This window comes from Echeneis naucrates, chromosome 14 (genome assembly GCF_900963305.1).
Source record: "Echeneis naucrates chromosome 14, fEcheNa1.1, whole genome shotgun sequence".
Lineage (NCBI taxonomy): Eukaryota > Metazoa > Chordata > Actinopteri > Carangiformes > Echeneidae > Echeneis > Echeneis naucrates.
In genome coordinates, this window is record NC_042524.1 from 12,601,739 (window position 1) to 12,614,280 (window position 12,542).

General features: G+C 37.7%; 1 protein-coding gene across 3 annotated transcripts in view; it reads left to right on the plus strand.

The window, feature by feature from the left end:
- sptbn2 (spectrin, beta, non-erythrocytic 2) overlaps positions 1–12,542 on the plus strand; it is a 48,343-nt gene that overhangs the window by 11,465 nt on the left and 24,336 nt on the right. For 2 of the 3 annotated variants that reach the window (XM_029518569.1, XM_029518570.1), the window contains exon 2: positions 496–683. In XM_029518569.1, coding sequence (XP_029374429.1) covers positions 527–683 — 157 coding nt within the window. In that variant the 5' untranslated portion in view covers positions 496–526. Of the gene's footprint in view, positions 1–495; positions 684–4,924; positions 5,549–12,542 lie in introns of those variants that run through there. The other variant, XM_029518571.1, reaches the window with a different exon arrangement.

The following is a 12,542-nucleotide window of genomic DNA, read 5'->3' on the forward strand; positions in this document are numbered from 1 at the left end:
CCGAAAACTTTTAATGCTTCCACACATTTAAGCAAAATGTGCCCCTCGGGAGGTCCTGTCTGGTCTAGTCTCTACTCTGCAGGGGTCTAGTTTAGTCACTATTGCTATTCAGAGTCAGTGGAGTCATCATCACTTGTTCTCTTGGCTTACAGAAACTAATTTTATGTCCTCATGACAGTTGCTGAACTTATCACTTTTTTTTTTTTTTTTTTAATTTTAATACATACGTTGGCAGTTGTTCTATCAAACCTCTTATTTGCATATGACTATCATTTAAAAGAATGAAGCTGGGAGGCTGTGTGGAGAGTGTGGGTGAGGTATATTACACTAGCCTCCTGTCCTAAAGAAATAAATGCTCAGTTTCTAAACTGAATGTTCAAAGGTGCTTCCAAAAATTTTAAAGGTCATTCTTATGAAGCTTTTTCTAGTGTATAATATCCTCCCCCTCTCTGTTATCACTGATTGTGGATGCTGTTTTGTGTGTCCGAATTCTAGGTTGAATGTGTTTTCCTTCAGCCTGGACACAATGAGTACCATCTCACCGACTGATTTTGACAGCTTGGAGATCCAGCAACAGTATAATGACATCAACAACCGCTGGGATCTCGCAGCGGAGACTGACTGGGATAATGAGAACAGTTCAGCTCGCCTCTTTGAACGATCACGCATCAAGGCTCTTGCAGGTATGCTACACTTCAGGCCAATGTACTTATTTGCAAAAGACACTTGCATGCACTACAAGTGTGAAATTGATGATTGATAAACTCTGAACTTTACAAAAGTGAATTTTTTCAGACTACTTGGGCTTCAGCCTCACCCGTTTAGAGCAAAGTGTCATACAGTACATAGTGAGTTATTGGTATATTAGTATAAGTATACCTCCATGATCCAATACAATATATAGACAAAATATTTGTTGAATTTATTCTTTTAATTAGTAGTAAAACTGTATTAAAGAAATGTCCATTGTTATTTTTGATGCTAGAGTTAGTATTCTTGTTGTGTTGAACTGTCTTTAAGGGTTTTAATACCGGAGCTTTCCAAGAAAGACCTCAGTGTCAACTTTCTTGGATGCTTTCCCCCAAGCTGTTAAACAGGAGTGCTAGTTGATTGGTCACATCACTGAGCCACTTTGCAAAAACATAAGTCAAAAGTCTGAAATCATTATCTTAACCTACATGCGTGCATTAATCAGCAGTTTTACAGTAGATGCCAGTATTTACTAATGTCCAAAGCTACCAACTCTGCTAAATCACATTCATAATTTTTGTTTGCCAATTGCAAATTAACTCAGAGAGCAGAGGAGCAGCGCAACTCTTGTGCACTGTTCATGTTCAATGAGGGACACCTGTGTTTTGGAAGCATTCACAGTACTCTGCATGTGAAATGCAGAAAAATAGATATGAAGCATAAAAATCCACCCCATATTGTGTTTACTGGCATAATAGCACAAGTAAAACAAAAGCTGTTATGTGCCTATTGTAAAGACCTGAATTGATTAAAAATAGCAGAAAATCTGTTCGTCAAGCTGTGCCTATAACTGAAAAGGCCTCTGAATCACCCTCTGCATTTGAACATGATGTTACTTTTATTCCATTTCTGTAGTGAACTATTCAGGAGAGGTTGGCAAGACAAGTGGACATACTTCTGATTGACAAACAAGCATCCGCTCATAAAGGGACAGATACAAAGTCACCATCCTATTTGCATAAATTATAGGAATTGTAAATATAACACAAGTAAAACATGGGCATTTGATGAGATGGAATAGATGTTACTCACAGTCCTTAAATTTAGTACCCCCCCAACAAGTTGATAAATCATCTTGTTTTAAAATGTTCTTCACAAGAGAATTTAGAGAGAAAATCACAGACCAACTGTAATTTCAAAATGTTTTTATTAGGATCTCTAGTCTGAAGAACAAACTTAATTTGTGTCTGTCCCACAAGGCACAATTCATTCTTTCTTTGTAGGGCAAGACAGAAATACTTGAAAGGAGGACAAATCTAGAGAGCTGCATAGTCAATTCACCAAAGAATGAGGTGGTGAGACTAGACTTTATGAGCAGGTGTACTTAATGCAGCAAAACATAGAAAATCATTCTAAATGTAATTCCAAAATGCATAGCCTATTCTACATCAAGACAACCATTGCATGAAATTTTTTTTTTTTTTTTTGGTATGTGTGTGTGTGGGTGTGTTGAAACTTTGGAGCGCATTGGAATCCATACTGTGCCAACACATCATTATTATTGAAATGAATGAGAAGGCTGTGTTTTTGCTTCATTGCTAATTCCGATCTTATAACAAAACTTTATACCTCATCATACCTGTGTGCGCGTACATATATTTTTTTGTTTGCTAAACTATTCTGTCCTGTCCTGGTTTCACATTTTACAGATAAGTTCAGAGTTGATGTTTAAAACAAGTTGCAATATCAAAGTGAACCCAGCAGAGGGGAGCACCAGCCAAACAGGCACCAAGAAGTACATTCACATATACTGTATGGAAAACCCCGTGCTCTGATAATCTTTGGGCATGGCTGTAGTCAAAGTACTTCTGAAGGATGAATCTAATTTCACTCACAAATGTAGCATGAGTCAGCTGTTGTTTCCTGCATTGTGGTTGTATATACACTGTAGTCGATTTAAAAATATCTTAAATCTTGCTGTTTTATAACAACAACAAAAAACAAAACAAAAACAGCAGAGGGCAGTAATAATATGTGCATTTGTAAAGTGTGTATAAGTGGGTGCCCTCCTATGTAAACAGCTGTGATACCATCCCCGTTTGACAAGTTTAGGCCTGATAAGCACATTCTTTGACATGCTGCAGCAGCCCTTTATCCCTAGGCCCAGCATCTGCCCATCTTTTTAAACGTAACCCCAAGTGTCAAAACCCTCTGCCTTCTGCAAGCTCCTGCTTTCTTATACAGCTCTGTCTCAATCTGACTTGCTCTGCTTATGTTCCTGAAAATAAACGTTTCTAAGGATTGCCTAATTTCCTGGTTCATGCCCTCTTAAGTATGTTGGAACCATTTTACTACTGGTGTGACAGCATGACAGCATAGGCTGCTACCAGTTTCACTGTAGCAAGCCTTTCCTGTGTTAACATCATTGTCATTTGGATGAATAACCACTTATCTTGTCTCCTATGCTGTGTAGGTAGAAAGTCAATCTATGCAAATTCACTTTTCTCAAACTGTTGAAATTGTTACACATTCTAAAGCTTTTATTTATATATATATATAGCGACATCAACACTTGAATTATTTTGACATGCTAATGAAAAATTAACACAACAGTTGCCCCAAGGGGAGTCCCTTTAGATCAAATATGGAATGATAGCATTTGGAGTATGGTCCAGTTCTCCAACCTCCCCCTGGTCCTGAGAGAAAACGGGTTGTGCTGTTTGCTGGCAAAAATGCACATTTTCCATTTTCAGCAATATATCACACTCTGGCAGTGCTTACTCCCCTAGCAGCTCTTATCTTTTCCTCTTTCTTGTCTAGGACCCAAACAAGACCTTCACAAATTATCATTACTTTCAGTTTAGTAAATTAAAGAGTTTCTGTCACATACCACTTTGGGCAGATATTCTTATGGTTTGTCTTCTGATTTCACAAGAGAATGTTTTTTAACAGTATAGAAAAATGAATCAGTCTTTTTAATGGAGGAACCTGCCTTAACATTAAAGGTTAAGCTCCTCATTCCAGACTCTCCCACCAATGGTGGGAGAGTCAATGAATGAATGATTAGGATTTTCAGTAGCCATTACTGTGGTTTACCTGTGTTCTGCCCATTTCTTACTGCTTGTGACCGTAACATAGCTTCTGTTCCGCAGTAGGAAGTGTCTTCTCTTTGGCTCTCATTAGTACAGTCCCCCCCTCCATAAACACCAGTCACAGAACACCTGGGGCATTTGGTCCTCTAATGAGAGCCATCCAGATGCTCCCAGCTCATCAGGACAAGCACAGATCAAAAACACAACCAGGCCGTTTTATCACTGCCTCCTGACCAGACCAAAACACCATCCGCTTGTAAGAAAGGCTGTGACCTCAGTCGTCACTGTGTTTGTAGTCATGTAAAATGTTTGCACTTTGCACTTAGCAAACATTTTACATTTTTTTTGCAGTAATATTATCTTAGTCTGCATTCATTTTAAGGGCATTCATCTGGAGCTGCAAAAAAACTCCTCCATTCAATAAGTTACTCCTTCAAAATATATTGAGATTTTTGCATTTCCTAAAAGGCTGAAATTATGATGTTCCTTCATTATGACAGTAAAATTATTATTTTGCAAGTTTGAAATCCCAAACTAACTTCAACTGGAAGTCAATTTTACTCCATTGTCAGCAAACAATTTTTTATTTGACTGGGAAAAATGACCATATATCCACAGAAAAAAATCTATTAAGGTCTAAAATGTGTGAATATAGTATAGTTGTATGATGTCCACCCCCAGCCCTGCCTAACCATCTGCTAACTATCTGCCTGGCAAACAGACCCACAGGTTCACACTCAAATCTTGTTGAGGCAGGAAAGAGCTTTTTGCATTGCTGAGACTTTCTCAACTACTTACTTCCTGTCTAAACATCATAAGGTGTGCCCCTTAACAGGAGAGGGGAGATCAAATGATATCTTAGAAAGTGATAGAATTGAAACCACACAGCAACAGAAGAAGATAAGGCGACACAATATGATGGGGACTTTTATGATACACCTTCTTGACAGGCCACACCCCACTGCTCCTTGGATTTAAGGTGGCGTTGAATAATCTGCCTCAAGCTACACTGTGTAGAGATTGCTAATGGTTTAGTCCACCTCTACACCTCCTCCCTCGTCATCTTTCCACCATGTTCTGTCCCTCGTGCTCCTCCCGCAAACACACCTTATGCAAATGACACAATTTTCAGACAGCACAGCAGGCTTTGTTTACACAGCTATCTGACTGCAGCCGGTTAGCCTGTTCTGCTTTGCTCTGCTCCAGCAAGTTAAGAGCTTGGAGGAAGATATAGCCAGTTTTTCTTTGCTCGACTCACAAAGGAGTGTAACCAAAGATTTTACTCTGCTCAGGGTGGGGAAATTCTTCTCCGGAGGAGGTGAAACAGAGAACATCTTGTTCTTAAGTTTTGTTTGAAATTATTCTTTATTTTTCTTTATTATTCACTCGTTGCTTTGTTTTCATTGGAAAATGTGGGAAAGTAGATGAAGAAAAGAACAGTTGAGGATATTTTTGAGCTTGTATTGTACCTTTATTGAGGTGCAGCACGGAGGGAATCTGAAAGAGGAGAACAAACCAATGCAACTATTTTTGGGAAAACGCTCCAAAAGGATTTAATACTATTCGGTGAGAAAGGTTTACTCTGCTGTGCTATGCACAGTAACTCCTATTCACACTATATCTGAGAGGAATATTTAAAAGAGAGATCCAAAAAGAAGCCATGGAGTTGGACCACAGGGACAGAGAGCCCTGTTTGTCCCCAGCAGCATTTGTTAATCAGGTGCAATACTCTAACATCTTGGAAGGACGGTTTAAACAGCTTCAAGGTAAGAATCATGCTGAATTCATATATATATATATATATATATATATATATATTTCATATATATAAATTTGTTCATTAAGCCAGTGTTTTTCAAAATTCAGCTCTCCATTGACATCACAGCTTACAGTCTCAAATTCTCTGGTGTGTAGCTTATGTAAACATTTCTTAATGTTAAGTCATTGATTAGAATGTCAAGTCCTATTCTTTAACCCATATCCTGTTCTTTGTTGAAACAGGAAATATTAAATAGAAACTGGTTGTCGTGTAGCAGGGGCTTCGTACTCTAAATTAACTCACCCGTAGCTCTACATATTTATACACATATACATATAAAAGACTCCTATCAATCTGATAATATATATGAAATGAAAATGAGGAGAAAATGGAGGAGAGTTGAAATAGGCACATGGCTGACTTCAGCTCAGCTCTAAAGCAGACAGTCACTCTGGCACCTGATCACTGGGCCACCTGTCATTTCTTATCTTATTACAATACACGCCTCTGTCTCTGCCCAAAGCTAGTGAGGTTGTACACAAAAATCAGGTAGATGATCTTTGTATATCATCTATCTATAAAAAAATCCCACAAAATCTTAAATAGCTAAGATTTTGAGAACGTAGGAGATTCATTCTCACAAATCTTGTAACTTTTGGAAACCTTTATAAATAAATTCAAAATTGGTTAAAACCTTTTTTTTTAACATTTGTAGTGGCTACATTGTGCACCTTGTGAGATTTTTTTCTTTTTTTTTTTTTGTGTTATCATGTGGCTTGTTTCATTGTGCTTTGTCGCCTTAGTCACAACCCACGAGGTAAAGCTTCTGCAGTAGCAGAGTGTGTGTGCAATGAAAATTGCACTGTTTTGCTGGCTTCCGGTCCCTCCCTGAGTATTGTCTAGAAACGAGAGCTGTCTTTGACTTTGCTTAAGGGACAGGTCTTGGCTCTTTGCATGTTTAACATTCTTGATGTATACAGAAATATTTCTCCCATATAAAGCTGTATCTTCATTGCCATGGTGAAAGAATTTGCGTCCTGGCATGGCTGTGTATGTTTGTCTGTGTAATAATGTCTGAAGTAAAAAAAAAAAAAAAAAAAATCAAAACCTCCACACTGACATCTGTCATCTTGACTAGAGATAAAACCCACATAACGACTAGTATGTTTTATCTCAGAGAGAATTACAAGTTTTACTACATTCTCATACCGAAACATTGGTTATATGTAGGTACACACCTACATATAATTTCAAACTTGCTCTAAGGAAACCTTAAATTCAGGGTTTATGAAAGAATATAGTGAAATAAAGTTGTTTATGATTGCATATGTCGTAAAGTTCATTATATGTTTCTAAAATTTATATGTTCTTTGTTTACTGTTGAAGAGTTTACTGTAAATGCATAAGCACATACTCACAAACACAAACACACAAACACTTATGGCAGCACCACTTGTATTTCCAGTTAAACTGCCCCTTGGGCTTAGGCTTTGTTACTCCCTCTCTTTCTGTGTAAAATCATGTTGGCTTGGAATGATAAATGATGAGGACGATGAGCACATACCATTGTTTGGTGAAATCGCTCCCAAAATAATTTCTTCATGTGGAGGATGAGGTGTTGAGGTCAGGTCTTATCTGTGCAAGTTGTATTCAGCAGTAGAATTGGTGGTCCAGACTCAGTATACTGTTGTTACAAAAAGAGCACCTTGAAAAGGTTCTAACTTGGACCAGTCTACTCTCTCTGAATGGGGATAGCCTCAGGCACTTTGTTGTTGAAGTTCAACCCAACAGACCAAAAAGTGAATGTCAATTTACCAGAGGAAATATGCCTTACACTTGTCTAATACTGTAGCACTTAACAAATTAAGCATTAACTCACTAAGTGGTACCAGATGTCTTACCAGTTAAGAATAAACTGAGTAACTAAATAACTCTGGCCAAGTCAGATTACTGAAACACAAGGGCACAGGGTTAAAAGAAAGAATACACTCAGAAAGAGTTGCAGGTCTCTAACTTTTCTCCCTATCTATACGTGGTACCACTATAACCGCTAAAATCATTCACAACCAATAAAGAGATCATACAGCCTTTTCATTCACACACTACCATTTTTGTTGCACACATAACACTGAATAAATTACATGATACTGCTAGTAGGATATTATGCAATTTTCTGTGTAATTATATAATGCACAAAAGAGAAGTACAATTTGTCAGTGTGTATTACCTTATACTATCAGTTATTGATCTTTAGGCCAAAATAAATATATTGCAACATTGCATTTTATTTATGTACTGGGACATCCAACCAGTGAGCGGAAGGCTAGTCTGCAGGGTCATTGTTCAAAGTGTCGCTGCTCCCTGGAGCTGGTGGGGCAACTGCTGTGGACCTTAGTGTAAGCTGTCACACATTTGGCTTTAGAAATGTGACTTTATTAAAATCTACTTTAACACAGCTCTGGTCTTTTTTTTTTTTTTTTTTTTTTTTTTTTAACTACCAGAGAAAAAATGACTTTTACACGGTAGTATCTAATCTTTACTAGTCAACTCCGTGATTTGGCATTGAAATAGATCAACGTTGCACTTGGGTATAGCTTAAATTACAGTAGCACACTGTCAATTGAATATTGTCATTTAATATTTCTAAAGTGAAAGGTCTGCCTTTAGTGGCTTCTCGCTGCAACTCAGTAACATTAACTTGGTGAGGATTTAGCATATGTACACAGACACACACACACACACACAACATACCATTTTGTTTGTACAGTTTTGCTAATATTGACAGCTTTCCACTTTGAAGGGAAGGCTTGAAGGCTCTAGAATAGTTATCTTGTTGACATTACACACCTTTCTTGTGTCCAGATGTTATGTCTGAGAGGTGTCAGTTTCTGTCTTTTTGTCATGGGACTGCCTAAGCCAATCCTCTCCTCTCCTATCTTCACCATTATCTGTTTCAGTTGCAGATGACACAGAGAGGCATGACCTCTGTTTCATCAGTGAAGCTAGTGAATGTGCAGTGTTTTGCTCCTTGACTAACTTTAGAAAGGAAAAGAGGGCAGTATTTTAAGAAAGGTCTTTGCTTTATTCACCATGTGAGTTTTTGTCACTGTAAGAAAAAAACCTGGGAGAGTTAGGCAAAAGACATTGTGTTTCTATACTTGTTTTCCTCTAACTGTTTTTGTGTAAAAATAACTCACACCACATGTGGCAAGGCAGTGGTTTTACCACAGCCCTACTTTCAAAGCCATGTGCAACGGAAGGGCAGTTCCGCTTTTATAGGGAGAGAACTGTCAAAGTATGTACATCTGTGCATGCTGTTTTCCGTGCTTTAATTTGCACATATTACTTTTTCACAGTTTGAGTTAAATATCATTAATTGTTTGTCGAGCACGAGCGTCTGCTTTTATTGACATTTAGTCTTTTAAAAGTACATTTCTCTTCACTGTTTTGCATTCAATTACAAATGCACCTTTTTAAGCAGACAAACAGTCCTGCTTCTATCTGCCTTTAAATTTTACAAACACGTAGTTCAGTTGTCAACTCATTAAAGACTCATTTAAACGTGAAGGCATACCTCCCTCCCTCCACCGGATTTCACAAAGGCAATTCATGTCTTTGCTACCAGTTGTTTGGATTATTGTAATTCTGTTTATGGTGGATTTGATCAACTGTCACTAAATCGCCTGCAGGCTGTACAGAACACAGCAGCCAGGCTGTTAACATGATACCAAATCACACCTGTACTTGGGTTCCTGATCCAGTTTAAGATTTTGTTACTAGTTTTTAAAAGTTGAATGGCCTATGTAGCCCCTTTTTTGTCTGACTTTCTTCAACCTCCCACTCCAGTCAGAGCACTCAACTAACTAGCTGCAGCTGATTTGTGCCCAAACCAGACTTAAAAGTAGTCTGTTTTAGCTTTTGTTATGAAATTTCTAGCTCATTTATTGCTGATCTGTGTTGGGTATTTAATTGTGTTTATACAACTTGTAGAACAGTTTTTGGCCAACTGAGGCTGTCACCTACAAGGTTTACTATATAAGTAGACCTTGTGGGTGACAGTAGTCACAGTCAGACCTTATCCCCAACATATAAAATGTGAAATATTATTTCACACTTTATAACCATATTCACTTAGTTAAGACAAACCTATGCCAGTATCTGAAAAACAGCGTAGCTCATACTAATTGAAAATTTAAATGTGTGACTGTTAAAAGAAAATAATTCATGTGTGACTCAGTCTTTTGATAGAAGTCACTCCTTCATAGTAGTTCTAGAATCTTTGTTGCTGAAACATTATTTACAAATACAGGCTCCTCCCACCTCTACTTGAAAACAGTTTGCCTTCATTGTTTTATTGGTCACAGGATCTATTAACTATCACACTCTAAACTTGGCTTAGGTATTCCTAAATGAGTGCTGAGAATCTACTCTGTCATTTCAGACAGAAGTATTTAGAAGCCTGTGGTTGAAAAATTGATTTAAACTCAGATTTAAGTTTAAATTACAGAGTTGGCCAAAATCTTGCAAACTCTGACTGTAGCATTACAACTAATGCAGGTTGCTTCTATACATACAGTATATTGCTATATTTTCCTTTCCTATAATGTTCTCAGATAAACTCTGATGTTGGTGTCTCTTTTGTGAATGTATATGACTTAACATGCCAATAATCAAACACTAAATCTCAAACAAAACTCTCATAGAGAAATGCATACACATACTGTATACTGTAGAAATACACACCCCTCACGGTGTGGTTTTTTTGTTCACTTGGCTTCATGTGTGTCAGTCTTGACTCATGGTTAATTTCTTCTCTTCAAACTGCAGTTTGAAGCCATTTTTACACAAATTTGAAATGTTTTTCTCTGTGCTCTTTGGCACAATACCATAATCTTGCCTGCGTGTCCAAGAGAAGGTCATTAAAGCAGATTAAAGACAGATTGATGGAAGTAGTTTAGTCTTTCTCTCTGAGGACGGGCTGAGCAGAGGTATTCATTACAAAACCCAAGGTGGGTGAGGGACAGAATGTCAAAAGTATATAGAGTGAAGGGCATGAAAGCCTGAAAGGAAACAAGTAATGGTTAATGAATAACAACCTGGGCCAAAATCAGACTTACTGTGTTTGGATTTTATAAATATCTTTTTCTGAAAGGTTTTAGACATATTGAGGTGTAAAGAAATAATCTTAATAGTCCAGTGGACATTAAATGGCTAAGAGAATGAAGTGTGGAATAAATGCATTCATATGTTGCCATTGTATAAGCGTACCATGGTTAGCTATTTATGGATAGAGGTACTCCTTATTCTCTTTTCTAAAGGCAGGCCACTTGGAGCCCAAATTGCAGTGTTATGCAACACACCGGATATAATGCATTGAGGAGACCATATGCAACACAGAAAACTAGTCATCAGTAAGAAGAATCAGAAGACAGCCTCTATTTACCTGTCTGAATCTCTCCCCTTCTAGTGCTTATCTTTATCTCACTGAAGGACAAACACAGTTTCATTGGTGGCAGCGGATGATCAGTGTGGTTAAGGAGCCTTGGTGACATCTAGTTCTAGGACAGTGTCTGTTTTGTATACAGCATCACACCAGTATTTTTGCCAGTGAAGAGCTTGAATGTACAGGCCAATGAACCCTTGTCCACAACAATCTGTGTTTACAGTGCTGAAATTTTCAATAAGTTAATCCCTTCAAATCTTAAATTGATTACGTGTTCAGTCCTTGCTTTTGTGCAACTTTTTGCAGCATTAGATAATTAGGAGTACGGATGTGCTAATGAGGGAAAAAAATGGGGGTCCTTCATACCAGTGATCAGTAATCACATGTTATTTATGCTGGTGCCAAAGAGAAAAGGCAACCATGAGTAATACAGGAGGGCATCTTGGCCATCAATCACAAAACGATTCTGCCTAAATTAAATGTACACTGTCTGGCATGCATTAGATCTGCATGAAGTTTTTACTCTTCAAAATGTGTAAAAGAGCTGCATTATCTTCAAGCTTTTATGCAGTGTAAGTTGTAGATTTTACATATGTAACCACTTCAGCAATATACATCAAGCCCAACCAGTCAACCTGACTCAAGTTCTGCGTCATAAGAGGAGTTCTTCCTTGCCACTATTTTTAAGTGCTTACTGATGGTTAGAATTATTGTCTAATCAATATTATAAAGGGTCTATAACTGCTCTACTTGAAAAGTGCAGAGAGATAACATGCGAATAATCTCAACTGATAATATTGTGAGTGGTGCTTCTTGAAAAAAAAAGTCAACATGATTTTAAAATTTTGAAAGATATTGTATAATTTATAAGATCAGAATATCGCTTTGGGTTAGGGTAGGGCACAGGATACAAATAATGAAAACACAATGTGCACTATGATGCAAAAGGGCAAAACCCCACTGTAACTCATTTTATTTGCTTCTTTGCATCATTGATGCATGGATGTTTTATGGAAATGTAGTGATACAACTGAACTTGATGGGAAAAATGTGGCACACAGTAGATAAGGTAATGGAAATGGGCAAATTGCCAATTCCTCTGAGCATTTAATGTGTTTAGATAATTTTGATCTACCTTTGAAATACTAAATGAAAACCATGACCTCAGTACAATGGTACAGAGACAGACTTAGTCCTTGTCTCAAACTACACAGGGACTGTTCTGATGCATACCATAGATGTGATATTGTTTTCCTTCACGGAAGTGTGAGACTCTTTGTTGGTGTTGTATCTGTCTGTGTAATCATCAAACATGGGCCTAGTCACTTTGTGTCGCAGACATAAGATTAACTCTGGCGGCATATTTGCTCAGATTACCTGCACATAATCACCATTATCAACGGTGTCTAAGTTTGTTTGGGGGTAAAATACAAAATCAGTGGCGAGCTAAACCTCAGTACCCTCAACAGTAAAGAGGACACTCACTAAGCCAGGCGCCACTCTACTCAGGGCCCTGACATATACTTAAAGCTTACTGTCATGTTCAAAGTGACTGGAC